This window comes from Paramisgurnus dabryanus, chromosome 6 (assembly GCF_030506205.2).
Source record: "Paramisgurnus dabryanus chromosome 6, PD_genome_1.1, whole genome shotgun sequence".
Classification (NCBI taxonomy): Eukaryota; Metazoa; Chordata; class Actinopteri; order Cypriniformes; family Cobitidae; genus Paramisgurnus; species Paramisgurnus dabryanus.
In genome coordinates this window covers 24547546-24563388 of record NC_133342.1, presented here as the reverse complement: position 1 = coordinate 24563388, position 15843 = coordinate 24547546, and the positions used below count along the sequence as shown (strand labels likewise).

At 37.6% G+C, this 15843-nt stretch overlaps 2 protein-coding genes across 5 annotated transcripts in view; both read right to left on the bottom strand.

Moving 5' to 3' along the window:
* The window catches only part of map4l (microtubule associated protein 4 like), a 43085-nt gene extending 40345 nt beyond the window's left edge, over nt 1-2740 (bottom strand). For all 4 annotated transcript variants that reach the window (XM_065276268.2, XM_065276271.2, XM_065276270.2 and 1 more), the window contains exon 1: nt 2639-2740. The gene's annotated coding sequence lies outside the window, so the exon portion shown is untranslated. The remainder of the gene's footprint in view (nt 1-2638) is intronic.
* Nucleotides 2741-4145: 1405 nt separating this feature from the next.
* Nucleotides 4146-15843, bottom strand: part of kcnh2a (potassium voltage-gated channel, subfamily H (eag-related), member 2a) — a 45449-nt gene continuing 33751 nt past the window's right edge. The window contains exons 6-15 of the mRNA XM_065276267.1: nt 12828-13265; nt 12321-12717; nt 9838-10037; nt 9462-9714; nt 8839-9032; nt 7752-7878; nt 7077-7328; nt 5743-5938; nt 5459-5651; nt 4146-5377 (exon numbers count right to left, since the gene is read on the bottom strand). Coding sequence (XP_065132339.1) covers nt 5132-5377; nt 5459-5651; nt 5743-5938; nt 7077-7328; nt 7752-7878; nt 8839-9032; nt 9462-9714; nt 9838-10037; nt 12321-12717; nt 12828-13265 — 2496 coding nt within the window. The 3' untranslated portion in view covers nt 4146-5131. The remainder of the gene's footprint in view (nt 5378-5458; nt 5652-5742; nt 5939-7076; nt 7329-7751; nt 7879-8838; nt 9033-9461; nt 9715-9837; nt 10038-12320; nt 12718-12827; nt 13266-15843) is intronic.

Sequence of the window (15843 nt, the reverse complement as noted above, 5' to 3'; positions counted from 1 at the left end):
ACTTTACACTTTTTTATATAACATTACTTATTTTCCTTGGTGGGAATGGGACAAGTCTAAAAAAAGGTCAAATGCCTCTGACTATATATACAAAACTTAAGGGTGTTTTATTATTTTGAGCAGGAATCAAAACCTAGGTGGGACAACATTCTTACCAAGTACCTATTGCGGAAAAGAGCAATTAGAAGACAGGTGCGCTTTGGTTTTAAATAATGTTGACATGCTCACCAGAATTCATCACTAAAGAGCTATCAGGTATGTTCATAGTTAAAGAGCACCTATTGTCCGATTCACGTTTTAAAAATTTCCTTTAGTGTCCATTAGTACACATTAAAGTTAACGATATGCAAAGGTACAAACCCCAAAGTACACGATGACGCGAGTTATCGTCTCCAACATAAATCTCTTTCTTGGACTACAACAAACACACAGATTTTAGGCAACAGTTTACTTCCTGAGATTGGTGATGTAGACAAGACGGACATTATAAGACTCAGAGGCTGTAAGTTAAAGGTGCTCTAAGCAAATTCACGCGTTTTAGACCATAAAACATTTTTTGTTACATACAGCAAACATCTCCTCACTATCTGCTTGCTGCCTGTCCGCTGATCAAACTGTAAAAAAACGTGATCTCTGTAGACCGCCCAGGCTCTACAAACTTCAATATAAACACAGTGGCCAAACCTGCACCAAGAAACAAAACAAAGTTTTCCAGCCAATAAATGCCAAGAAGGATTTGGGGGTTGGGTTTGGGCGCGTTCATGAAAGCACGGAAGGGAGGGGGAAGGGGAGGAGTTAACTACGTTCAGTTTGTTTGAAAACACATTTCAAAAATCAACACACCGATTCGCTTAAAAACGCCTTTAACTCCTGTTAACATCCGAATCTTTTAAACATGGTAAGGGGCGTCACATTTCCAGCTGCCGTCAGAGGTATTCAGGCCAATCACAACGTGCAGATTAGCTGGCCAATCAGGGACACAGAGCTTTTCAAATCCTTGCGTTTCATGAAGAGAGTGAAATTTGAAGCTACAAAAATTTACGGTGGAAAAATAATGTGTTTTTTAACCATAAACCACACAAACACATTGAATTATACCAAATACACATTGTTTTTAGCAATGAAATAGGTGCTCTTTTATAAAGCAATAAGATAGCCTGTTCATTGGTCCGTTGGGTCTAATTGCTCTCACACTTATAGCGAACCACTCAAGAGTATGTTTGCAATTGGGCAAGTTGTTTTGGTGTGGATCCGAGCGCTAATGCAGTGTTCACATATGCCGCCTTAACCGAACCAAGGGAGAAAACGCACCGACACAAAGGCTCAGGTCTGAAATCACCCTAATACAGTAATGATTCAAACAACTACATCTGTGCAGAAAGTATAACTGTAAATTAGAAATATAACAAAAAATAGGCTAGGGCTGCACAATACTGAAAAAAGGGATATTGGATAACTTGTTTTATAATCAATAATTATTATAAGTTAATAAAAACTGAAAATTATATAAAACATACATGTCCCATATTCTTCCTGGAAAAGAAGCATCACTGTTACTCTAGTCTATCGTTTACCTGCATCGACCAAAATATGGACATATGTACACTTTCTTAAGTATTAAAATCTGTCAGTTATTGCAATTCATTACGATAAGCATATTGCAATATGCACATTTGCATTATTTCTGTTTATCTTGCAGCTCATGCTAATACTTTTCCATGTTCTCACCTGTTATTGATCAACAATACAACTTAAAACATACAGTATTTATAGAAAGATATGACCCGTACTGGGAAACAAAGCCTGCCTCAATAAGGGGAAAAAACGAGCAATAACAAAATATATGGGGGGTGTGGTCAATGAAAACATCACAAAGTTATTTCTCTGATTGAGATGATTTGTTACATCAAATAAAAAGAGCACAGTTACGTTTCATGATTACTATGGCTATGCTCGAGCCAAACATACTACACGACCTTCAATGTGCCGGATCGTGTGTTTTATTTCAGATCGATGTTACAGTGTGACGCATGTTCAAAAGGCATGTTGAGGGGTGCACTGCAGAAAGCCTACACACGCATTAAACGCGCTACTATCTATGGCAGATATTTTATAACAAGCGAAGCGTCAAACACAAGGCTCCCATTATAATCAACGAAAGCGTTGTTTTAGTTTGTCGCGACGAACGCTTGCAGTCTAGCCTACAGTAGATGGATCGAACAACCCTTATAATATAAGCCATGATTACAAGAGATGTAACTAACTACAGCAGATTTGGAAACAGGTTTTGTCATGGCTATGGTGCGATGCAGCAGACACCTGTCCAGAGCATCTCCAAACTGCGGCAGAACCGAAACAAAGAGAAATCTCGGTACACATTCATGAACAACGTTTGCAAACGTGCAGAGACTGTCACTACGCATCGTTTATGTACATCGCATAATAAAGCTTCAGCCTGCGAAGCAGCGACTGCCATTGACTGAATCAAACCCCTTGTGACTCCGAAACGTGCATAACGGGCTGATTCAATGACTCATTTCTGGATTCATTGTCATTATTTGCTTTTCATGCATATGGGATCAAAATGTTTTCTAATTTAAAGAAGTGAAAGAGAGGGTTAACGTCAAAACGCACTTACCCGTTGTTGTTTTTAAATTTCAATACGATGTAGTCTTGGCCGATGTCTCGTGCAGTGCGCTTCTGTGATCGCAAAACAACGCACCGCCCCTTGATTCTTCCATCCAATCACAATACAGTTGTCCTAAGCAAGTTTAACTTCGTGCGGCGCTGCGCAGATTGATCGGCTAATGACATCATGTACCGCGAGAGCGAGATGAAAACGCAGCGCTCTCGCGGTACTTTGATATCATAAATCAATCGGTTTGGGCAACGCCGCATGAAGTCGAACACGTCTTGTCTTTATCCCGCAAGTCTGCTTTGAGTTTGAGCATCCTCTCGATTATTAAAAGTGTCCCTCCCAGCATTGATGGACAGTTAATAGACACAACCAGTACGTTGATGTAGATGATAGACAGCGGTTTTACCCAATCAGCGCATAATAAACAGTGCAGGCTACCGAATTGCTACTAAATATAAATAGAAACTACTTTGTTCTTTGAACAACATTTTTAAGGCTGGGTGGGCGTGGTTCATTCAATCCGGATGTATCAGAACAGTTGATTTTATGTAGAGGAAGAAGCAATCAGACTGTCTGATTTAAATCTGTTATAGATGTGTACCTTTTAATACTTTAAATGAAAATTCAGATTTGAATATTCCCCAAGTAAGTTATTCAATTATGACCCTCCAAAAATAAACAGGTCTGTGGAAGGACGGATTTCCTCTGTTTCTTGTTCTAAAACGTAGCCTTAGCCTTTTATTTCTACTTTTATTATTTAAGTTCTGTTTTTATTGATTGATATTTTAATGTAGTTCTTAAATGTTCAGTAGTACAGTGTGGAAATAGGGTAAATCCTTTGATAAAAGTTTAAATTCACATCATCAATTTCAGTCTTGATTAAAGATTTCATAACTTTTGTTGGTTGCAGTATGCCGAGTTTGTCACATTTAGGGACATATCATGAAATCGAAAAAATCTTTTTCCATGTTTAAGTGTTACATTGAGTCCCTAGGGCTTCTATCAACCTAGAAAATGTTAGAAATCCATTAACTTAGTTTTGGTAAACCATTCTCTGCAAGCATGTGAAAAAAATAGGTCATTGAAATTTGGCTCCCCTTGTGATGTCAGAAGGGGATCTTATTATTATAATACCGCCCCAAATTCTGCACTGCACTATCCAACCATGGCAGTGCCATTTAATGCAGAGATCAGCTCATTTGCATTTAAAAGGACATACCCAAAGAACAGCTAATTTTTGCTTAGACCTACAAAGTGTCAATTTTAACACGTTATAATAAATGATCTATATGGTATTTTGAGCTAGAACTTCACATATGTACTTTTGGGACACCAAAGATTTATTTGACATCTTAAAAAAGTCTTGTGAAATGTCCCATTTAATTTTGGGGGCAAAAAATGTTTAATGATAGAAACACAAGTATGACAGAATATTCCATTTCAATCTTGGTGAGTGCTTAATAAACTACAGTAAACATTTGGATGACTTAAATTATTTATTTGCTGTGAATATGACCCAAGTTTATAGATCAAATCTGCACAATAGTAAATGTATAATAAACTAACAATAAATACTCCTACACAAGATTGCAATAAATTAATAAATACATTATAACATTCCCAGCTATACTCCTTTTATATGTCACATTTCATAATAATATCTTTCTTGAAAGGTATGATTTACTACTAAAAGGTGTCTGGCATTTACTACATTAACTGCACTGCTGATATGGATGTTTCACATATGATCTTAATTTATACTTTCTAAATCACATTCTACACATAATTTGACCCTTTGGTCAAACAGATGATATTTAGTGATAATATACTTTGTTGGAAAATCTGTGCAGAGAAAGATATTAACACATGCTTTTACTCATGCACTTTAAAGAGCTGAGTCATATTATACAGCAGGTATCAATCTTTCCTGGACTGACTTATTTGGAGGTATTTCATCTACATGAGATGAGCTTGTGTTCTGCCACCTGAGATAAAAAAATTTCTTTGTCATAAACTGAACCAAGGCTTAAACCTTAACCAGTCTTTTTATGATTAGTCAGTGCAGTGTATTGTTTCATCAGACACCTTTTCGATACAGACAACACACAAAACTGCATTATTAAAAAACTGATATGCTAATACAAATCATTGCATTTATGGCTCAAAATAACAAATGAACACTTTTTGTGAAATAAAACATTTTCAGCGAGAGACAGGTAAAAACTATATTGTTAGACCAGCTAACACAAACTTGCAAAACTACAGGGACATTAATTTCGACTCTACGCTTCTGAGGTAATTAATATGAACCTGAAGTAGGAGGGACTTTCTGCTTTTAGGTGGTCCTTCAGTTTGTAAGCCTTTGGATGCTTAAACAAACACTTCACTCCTAACTCCCAGGATCAGAATCGTATTTGGGAATCAAACCCACTCATTAGACACTAAATCTAGCCTCGGTCCACCTTGTAAATGATGAACTGTTCCAGAAGGCTCCTATAAATGATCATTTCCTTGTTCAGCCTGCTGTGCATCAGTGTGCGCTGATAGATCATCTGAGAGGTTTGCTGAATTTTGGCCCGTGCTATGCGGCCATGTCCCTGTATTTGTCTCAGCAGAACTCTGGTTGAAAGCCTGACCATCAGAGGAGGGCTGTAGGGAACATTCTAGTAGCTCCATTGCCCCCGACATGCTTTCATTAGACTTTTTAGGACTGTCAGCAAATTCCTGTGGATGAAGAATCTTAGGAAAGACACAAAAAGATTAGAAATTTGGATTGGCTATGAGATTTTCATTCTTGTAGTTCATCAATGTCTGTGATACCTGAGAGGGAATATCCGGTGTTTCTGTTTCTAAAGGGTTGACAGGCTGAACCAGTTTTTGGCCTGGTTTGAGTGGATTTGCAGATGCTTCTACCGGAGAAGTCACCGAGCTGTATGCCGGTGGAACCTGCACCATCTGCCTCTGAAGCAACTGCATAATGGCCCCGATGTCCGTTGACATGCGCTTCTCAAGTCTTCAAAAGACCACAAACCTAGCTTAAAATCCATAGCTATAATGATCCATAGATCATTAAAAAAAAGGAAAAACACACTATTGGATCTCACCGATGGAGCTGTCTCTGCATCAGTTCCAGTCTGTTCTCTACCTCAGAGCAATGGAGCTGAGGAACATTGTGCAGGATCATATTGGATGGAACTGAAGATGAAGGGAAGGATATGCTGTGGCTGGGTACTTCCTGGTACTGATGGCCACGATTCTCCCCCCAAAAACTGAACATGTTTGAGACGCCAGAAAGAGTTCCTAAATTAAGATAAGGTTAAAGTAATTTCAACATTACGCATTAACTGCACTTATATAATTATCTTAATATATGAATTACATCATAAGATATATAATAGTTGTATAAGGTCATTAATCTAAGGGTGTCTTTCAAGTGGCCAAAAGTATGTGACATCCACACAACAAAGCATTTCATTTTAAAACCATGCCATCCATTAGAAGTTGTTATTTTATCTGCTGCTTTAAAGTAAAGTTAAAGGACTTTCCTGAAAAGGTTTCCCACTAACGCCCCATTCATGGGTATGAATAACACCCATTCAGACTCACTAAAACTTTCTTTACAGACCCTTTTGAACAGGTACAGTGCTATCATGGGACAGAAATGTCCCTTTGGCTGTATGCTTGATCAATCAATCAAAAATATGGTATTATTAGGTGTAGCTGAAACGGCCAAATCCATCAATAAGAGGGGTGTGTTGACATACTTTCAGCAATGCAAGTTTTATTATTTTTTGTGTAATTTTCTTAATCAGCCTTTTACGGTTACCCAATATAATATATACATAATACACCTTAAAGAGACAATCCATTCAGCCGATCCCGGGATCTGGCGGTACCACTTTTAGCATAGCTTAGCACAATCAATTGAATCTGATTGGACCATTTAGCATTGCTCAAAAATAACCAGAGAGTTTCGATAATGATATTACGCAGCAGCTGAAAATAGTCCCCTTAGTTACTTTTAATAGCAGGGGACTATTAACGGGCAATGCGTAATATCATTGCGCCTCCTGCAGCCATGTTACATCAGCAAAGTCCTTGATTATTACGACAGATTGAGAGTATAGTAGTCATATCTGCCTAGAAAATCGCAACTTTTAATTTTTTGTCGGTCTTAGTACACGATACAGTTTTAAATAGGAAAAATATTGAAACTCTTTGGTTATTTTTGAGCGCGATGCTAATGGTCTAATCAAATTCAATGGATTATGCTAAGCTATGCTAAAAGTGGTACCAAACTTGGAGATCGGCTAAATGGATTCCAAAATGGTAAAAATCAAATGTTTAACTCTAGAGGAGCTGGAAAATGTGTCCCTTTAGTTAGACAATAAACCACTTTCCTCAGGAAAGAGATAAAGTCACATTATTAAAATCCTACCTGACAGTGCATTAAAAGAGTTACTGGTTTTCTGGTACTTCTCCCCATTAGCATTGCCCAAGCTAGTGATATGGCTTTGCGAGCAGTCCACTAACACAGACGGATGCTTGGCCTCATCCTCGTCATCACTGCTGGACTGGGAGGCAAAAATGTCTGAGTCCCTATGAGCAATTTGTCTGTCCTGAGCGTTGATCGGATTCTGTGCTTGGTAAGTCATTCTGTTGGGTTTGTCTTCTTCCTTCTGTGTTTTTTCTGCTTGAAAAGAGTAATTGTAGAGTGCGTGAGATCAAAGAATCTAAAACAGGTCCAGTCCTTCTCCTGGCTACAACCTTAATCAAGCAGACCTGTCTGTAATCTTCAAGGTCTTGATACACTGGTTAAGGTGTGTTTGGTTAGGATTGGAGCTAAACTCTATAGATACGTGAAGGTAAAAACCTTGTTACTGGTTCGGTACCTTTTCAAAAAATACACTTTTGTACCTAAAAGGTACATACTGGTACCTCAAAGGTACATATTAGGACCTTTTTAAAAGGTAGCGTCCCAGTGGCAAAAGGCACAACTTTTGTATCTTTTTCTGCGAGTGCAGTACAGTGGCCCTCCACCCGCGTAATATGATACCCCTGATCTATTGCAGGAGAATCTAGAAAAAACTATCATATGTGTTTTTGGTCTTACCTTGGAGCACTAGATTTCTCTCATTCTTGGAACTGAAGAACAACCTTTCCCTGTGTGAGAAATTGTCGTGACAGCCATGGTCTGAATCGTCAGGGTCACTGCTCATTGATCCAACCTTAGTGTTTGTCTGATGGGGAGATCAGACAGACATTTAAAGGTACATTCATGATGCGTTTTAAAGATCCTGCACTATAATGTCTATTTAAAAATTGATGTCCAAATTTGAACAATTTACTTAAATATTTTATAAGATGCATTAATTTGTTTAATGCATGTTGCATTGGTGTGTTTGGAGTAGAAACTGAAGCTGAGCTTTGAGAGGAATTTAAGGAGGCTTGGCAAAAAAATGTACAAACAACACATGTGCAGGGTTTCCTAAAACATAGCCCAGACTACAATAAATAATAAAATATAATATATAAATATACTATAAAATATAACTATAACTAAAAAAGTGGATTAACCAATTACATTAATTATTAACAACAAATAAAACGGAACAAATACACTGCAAAAATGAATTTCTTACTTAGCATTTTTGCTTTGTTTTTAATAGAAATATTTAAAAATTCATAAATCAAGAAGTATTTTCTTGATAAGCAAAAAGACCTAAATAAGTCTAGTTTTAAGACAAAAAAAAACAATTTAAGTAAATTTGTGCTTAAAACAAAATTTCTGCCAATGAGGTGAAAAATTTTGCATTAATTAAGTGTTTAAAAAAAGAAAACTTATTTTAAGATTTTTTTCTTACCCCAATGGCATATATTTTTGCTCGTTTTAATCACAAATTCACCTAAATTGTATATTTTTTGTCTAAAAACACGACTTATTTCTTAGGTCATTTTGCTCATCAAAAAAAGCATCTCCTAATTTAAGAATTTTTAGATATTTCTAATGAAAACAAGACAAAAATACTAAGTAAGAAAGTCATTTTTTGCAGTGTAGTTAGTCTATGTTTTTATTACCTTTGAGCTTTTTGTTTTTCTATGCATTTTGTTATGTTCAAATAACCTATTACGCTATGGTTTGCCTTTCTGTCAACTAATTTTGCCAAATAAATACCTTAAAAGTTATAAACAGATCTTACATCTCTCAAGTTGAAAGTGATCTCCAGGTTGCCCCAGAAGCAGTCTGAGAACTCTGGATACATGTCCAGGACCTCCAGTACATCCTCTCTGTGAATTTTGTGAAGGTCACAGTAAGTTAATGCTCTTACATCTGCGCTTGACTTTCCAGGACGTGCAAAACAGTTAATAGGCTCTCCAAAGATGTCATTCTTTCCTGCAAGATAAATTATGGGAATGGCAGAATATTAGAGATTAAGATATGACAGACATATTTTTTCATTTCTACAGATCAGACAAAAATGAATGCTTGAATGAGTTTCTCACAACAATAGATAGCCCTAGGCTCCCTTTTGGTCATTAACAATACACAAGATGGACACAAGATGGAGCTACAATAATAACTTTCCTATTTAAGGTCTCAAAAAATTGCAAGGGCTTTCAGTACAAGGATGATGAGGTTAAACTTTAAAAGTTAGTTACTTTCTTTGGACATGAATGCAAAAGAAAAACAGTAGTCTCTATCATCTATGGTTATGCTACAATACACACGTATAAATATATTCCCAATTAAAGTCAGTTTTTTGTATTAAACAGGTGAACCCCCACCACCACCACCACAACCACTAAAGCCCTCGCCCTTTACCTAAAATGGCCACTACTACATCTCCCTTTAAGATCTCAATAGAACCACGAGAAATGAAGTAGAGTGCTGAAATCACATCGCCCGCGTGGACCAAGGTGTCTCCTGGTGGAGCATGCGTGGTCTTGAACTTCATTGCCAAGGCACGTAAGCAGCCTTTAGTGGACCCCTTGAAAGCTTTACAGTTCTGCAACAAGGTACGGTTTAAATGCAAACAGATGTCTGCCTGTAAGCATTCTGGGAACCCCTTCAGCACCTGAAGTGGGATAAACCAAAAGATAATGTAATAAATGATACGACATAATGTGTCCTGTCGTGTATCCAGGAATAATCCTTGTTTAGTACAGTCAGGTGTGCATGATAAAGCTTTGTGACTCACAGCATTCATGTCAATGCCGTTAGTGTAGGACCAAGCATGCTGAAAATACTCCTCCAGTCGTTGCCTGAGTGGGTTGGGGATCTGGTGGAAACGGATGAACTCCCGGACCCGCAGCATTTGAGTGTGGTAACGCGCTGTGCCAGAGTACAACCTCTGGATTATAGCTGACACATTTCCAAATATACTAGCATACATCAGCGCTGTGAAGAAAAGTTTAATAATCATTTTAAAGAAAATTTGAACCACACAGATTAAAGGTAAATATGTAATATTGTGCAGAAGTCTTAAGCCAGTACCAGTTTTGTTGTTTTATTGACCATTCAATTTTTTTCCCCCTATCTTTATTTGAGATACAAACAGAACATACAGGAAATATGTACACAAAATTTCAGAACAAAATGTGTTCTTCAGGCAAAAGTCAGTGTTTAGTGTAACCTCACTTTGCACTAAGCCAGGGGCCGGGGCTCACAGGGGTCCTCAACTGATTTCCAAGTGGCCTTAAGATGATTTAAAATGATTTAAAATAAGACAAAAAAGCTTTTAAATAAGATAAAACAACCAAAAATCTATATATTTCTTATTGTTTGGTTATTTTGTAATGAATATACATCTGTCTATTCATGCCAAGCTCTAGAACATTCTATTGGATAGAAATAAAGTGTGGGGGTGGGCATAAAATATTGTTTTGGGAAATAAGAGGGACCTTGAAGTGAAATGGGTTGAGATCCACTGCACTAAGCACATCTTGAACTCTTTTGAGGAGACTGAATTCCTAAAGTCAATAGATTAGATTTAGATTTAATTTCTGCAGTTTCCTGCTATTGCACAGGTGTAAGGGGAGATCACACTAAATACTTTACACTCTAAAGGGCCGTTCACAATATAATGATAACTATAAAAATAATACGTTTTAAAATTGTTTTATTTTAATAGCAGAGTTTTTTTCCCCAACTGATGAACGATAAACCAATGCCAGCCACTTAAATCTATTTGAATCTTAAGTGCACATGCATTTGAAATGACAGATGACACTAGAGAAGCTCATTGCTGAGGTCCATTACATAAAATTACTTCAGGTGTCCACCGCTGTTGCAATGAAATTGACTTTATAATGTTTTTTTATCTACTACACTAACTATACCAAAAGGTAAGATATTACACAAACTTACAAAAGATTCACTGTTTAGAAATACACTAAAGGCAGTGTGTTGAGGACATCTGCTGGTTACAGCCGCTGTGTAAATGCAACAAGCATATTTATACATTTAAAGAGCACCTATTCATGATTTTACATTTTCTTTGGTGTGTAAGTGTGTATTAGTACATGTTAACAATCTGCAGAAGGTGCATAACCCAAAGTAAACGATGATGCGAGTTCCAATGTAAATCTCCATTCTTGGACTACAACCAACACACGGATTGTAGGCAACAGTTAATATCCTGGAATTGGTGATGTAGACAAGACCGACATTATCATAATTCCTCCCGCTTGGACTCACAGCCTTTAAAGGAACAGTACAGTATGTAAGAAATTTATATCAATTAATCATTAAATGGCCCTGAAATGTCACTAGACATTAAGAAATCATTTTCATTTCAAATACTTCTATCACTCACAACAGCGGTCCGGCCAGGATATTGTCATTTAAAAAGTGGAGTTGCAGCCCTCAACTGATGTTTATGTTGTCGTTTGGTATATTGGCCACCAGCTGTGTGATTGCAGTACCAGTTTTAGCCACACGTTTTGTGATTGCAATACCAGTTTTGGCCACAATCCTACATACTGTTCCTTTAAGTTAACTCCTGTTAGCATTGCATTGTGAGCGAATCTTTCAAACATGGTAAGGAGTGTCACATTTCCAGTATTAAGGCCAATCACAAAATACAGATTAGCTGGCCAATCAGGGCCACAGAGCTTTTTTAAATCTGTGCATTTAGCTACAAAAATGTATGGTATGTGGAAAATAATGTGTTTTTTAACCATAAACCACGCAAACACATTGTATTATACCAAATACACAAAATAACGTTGTTTTTTTTGCAACGAAATAGGTGCTCTTTAATGACATGTGTACAATTAGAAATGTTTTTAAAGGAAATATGCAATATTAGTTAATGCCATTAAAGGTGAATGATCTGCGCGAGTACTGGGCTTAGCGAACAAATCAGCATAAAGTTATTATTATCGTCTGCTGGTCTGGTCGCTAATATAGCTATCATTATAGTTTTGTTATAATGTGAATTGCTCTTAACTTATAGATTTATTCTGCATACAATTTTCCTGTATTTTCTAGTTGTATTCTAATAAAGAGACAGAAATAATATGTTCACTAAATAGCAAAAACAACAAATCTAATGGTGGCATGGTGGCCAAATAATTTTGAAAACTACTGTATATCCACTTGTACAGTGCAGTATTGTACAGTAAGGGTCCTTTAAAATTGGTTTTGAATATGTTCAGTAACGGAGCATGTAACACTAACCTCCAATGAGCATGACACTGATAGAGAAGATCTTCTCAGAGTTGGTATTTGGTGAGACGTTTCCAAAGCCTACACTCGTGAGGCTGCTGAAGGTGAAGTAGAGCGCAGTGATGTATTTGTCTTTAATAGAGGGACCTGATCCATGTATGGAATTATTATAAGGCTTTCCCAGCTGTTCTCCTAAAGAGTCCAACCAACCAATCTTAGAATTGGAACTTCTCTCCACGTTCCCAATAGCATACCAGATGCAGGCCAGCCAATGGGCGATCAGCGCGAAGGTGCACATGAGTAGAAAAAGCACAGCAGCTCCATACTCAGAGTAGCGATCTAGTTTACGAGCCACGCGCACCAATCGCAGCAGCCGAGCGGTCTTCAGCAGGCCAATGAGAGTTGTTGTCTATAAATGCATAAAACAACGCACCAACGGGCGATAGTGAGTACTTCTCATTACAGTACAGCAATCCAAACACATAAATGGTGACATCATTACTTCACACAGTCACTCACCTCCTCTCCAGAGCCGTAAATGAGCAAGTCGAAGGGAATGGCAGCCACCATGTCAATGAGGAACCAGCCTTTAAAATAATGTACGGCTATCCGCCCCGGCTGACTCACGACTTCGTCATTGCTGTTTACGTACGTTGTGCGAAAGTTAATTACAATGTCTACTACGAACATGATATCTACAATGAGGTCCACTACATTAAGTGCACTACAATAGTAGCAAGGGTTCATGGCATCTTCTTCCTCAACGCTGATCTGCGTCTCATCACTGAGCAGGAACGCTGCAGAATAAGGTGTGACGATGGCCGTGTAGATCACGAGCAGTAAGATGACCCAGTCCCACACCGCCTTGAATGGGCTGTAGTGTAAAATGGTCCATTTGTGGATGCGGGGAGCTTGGAGCTTATACTCAGGAAGAACATCCGCACCCAGAGACAGGACCTGTGGAGGAAAATATCCAATTTTAATTGAATTCCTTAAATGACCTTACAGGACAACAACAGTGTCACCACAATGAAAAAAATCATGGTGTCGTAGGACACCATTCAAGTGCAGAAAAGCTTACACTATTATCCTACATCAACAATATTTACATAGTGACATCACTGTATATGAGACTTAAGGAGCACTTTTTGAACTATAAAAGTGAATTTAAAAAATAAAAACAATTATTGGTCATTGTACAACACACAAGAATGGTTGTTCCAATTGTTTATGTAAATTTCATTTGCTACCCATCAGGGTAATGAGCTTCACTTTCACTGTTTATTTATGGATGCCTTTTACAAAGTTTGCTGTAGGAGATCATATGATCATATATTTCTGACAGGTATCGAGTGGGCCTTAACTCACAGTGGGTGAAAAAATGAACCTATGTTTAGTCTTAGAGATGTTCTCAAATGAGTAGACATGACTGCAGGGAGAACATTAATGCCTTATTCTTTTCAACATTCACTTAGGCCGGGGGAGAAAACTTTCACTCATTAGTTTTTCAAGGCCCCTAAAGAGGGGACCAATGTTTAGTCATTTGCTCATGACACAATTTAGTGAGACTTTAATTACTCTTACTCATAATATACAGCCTGAGGAAAAAACAACACATCGGCGCATACAGGGAAGTAGAGGGAAGGAGACAGAGCTTCGTAGTGGAAGTAGTGAAGACCTCTTATAGACACAATCATACGCATACTAACATATTGATATGTGCTATTCCTTCCCCTATCCCAAAACAAACCTATTTAAAATTATTTTCAATGACTTCAGATTTTTCTCACTAGACTACAATACTAAAAAGTATTTGGCCCTCAAAAAGTATAGCTAAACATGAACACACCAGTGGCGAGGCTACATAAGGGCCAGGGTGGCACTGGCCCACTCAGACTGATGGCTGGCCCACCCAGTCAGGAGAGACACAAAATATTTTTGTGTAAAAGCCACACATTTGCTCGTGATTCACATCCTGAGTGATTTGCTCGTAGCACCCAAGAAGCCCCCTGGTGAGGAGCAGAGAGTTCGGTCAGAGTTGTGCAAATCACTCCGCTCAAGTAGCAGTTCTTCGCCTTCTGAAAATATAGATCCCAGTGTGTATACTGTTAAAAGATGGCTGTGTCTCATATGACCTTGCTATTTGAACACGGTGTGACTATACAAATCACAACACATAAATAGGAAAATGTTCGCGCTATTTTGTCACTTATTGGGAGCAGTTTGCTAGCTGGAGCCATTCACTTCCAGTCTTTGTGCTAAGCTAAGCTAGCAGCGCCTGCGTCAGACAGAGTTACAGCACGCACAGAGATGAGAAAGGTATTTATGGATTTATCTAACTCTGGGAGATATGGTGAATAAGCTTAAATCCCAAAATGTGGGCGTGTTCCTTTAAAGGAACAATAAGTAGAATTTTCCCCCTAGTGATGAAATTGTATTTTGCATTTAAATAAATAATTCTCTCTAGCGCCTCGCATTTCCAAATGTGTGTTGCAACTACAGTAGCCGTTATGTACTCATTGATCTCCTTGTCCGTTTCAGTTTCTGTTTAATCAAATTTTTTTTTTTTTTTAATTTCTGGCCTCGCACACACACAAATATGTTTCAACTATTCTTATAGCTCACAGTGGCAAATTTGATTCAAAAATTTTAAGAGCAAACACAAATTTCTGTATATTTGAAGTGCATCTGACATTTTTTGTTTTTGTTGAAATGAGCATTTTTATCAGGCTCTTTTGTTAAAGGAACAGTATGTAGGATTGTGGCCAAAACTGGTATTGCAATCACAAAACGTGTGGCTAAAACTGGTACTGCAATCACACAGCTGGTGGCCAATATACCAAACGACAACATAAACATCAGTTGAGGGCTGCAACTCCACTTTTTAAATGACAATATCCTGGCCGGACCGCTGTTCTGAGTGATAGAAGTATTTGAAATGAAAATGATTTCTTAATGTCTAGTGACATTTCAGGGCCATTTAATGATTAATTGATATAAATTTCTTACATACTGTTCCTTTAAGGTTCAGTAATTTCACTTAAATGGCAATGAAAGGTTATTAGTCAGTAAATGAAATATCATATTTTCACAAATGTCCCTTAAGTCATTTTATTGGTATTTAACAAGCTTTTTTGGCAGAAGCCTCTCTCCACTTCAAAAAAATAAATCCACTTCTTTGGAAAATCCATAGTAAACAGTTTCAAAATCACTGAAGATGCAACTAGAAACATCGCATATGATAAAAAGTCTGAATTCAACAGGTAAAAATTAAAAAAACTGAACCATACTATAGGGGGTGCTGTGATCCACGTGGCTGCCACATTCTGTTTGTATTCACAAGAGAGACCCAAGTTTAAACATGATCCACGGTCTTTTCCCAATCCCACCCTCTCTCTCTCTCCAGTCACACTACACTGCCCTTTCTGAATAAAGGTACAAAGGCTCAAAAATGTGGTCAATATTCTAACCGGCATGGTGGTGTTTAGCTTTTGCATCTGAGCTCTTCATTTACAATTACAGATTCAAGCATTTT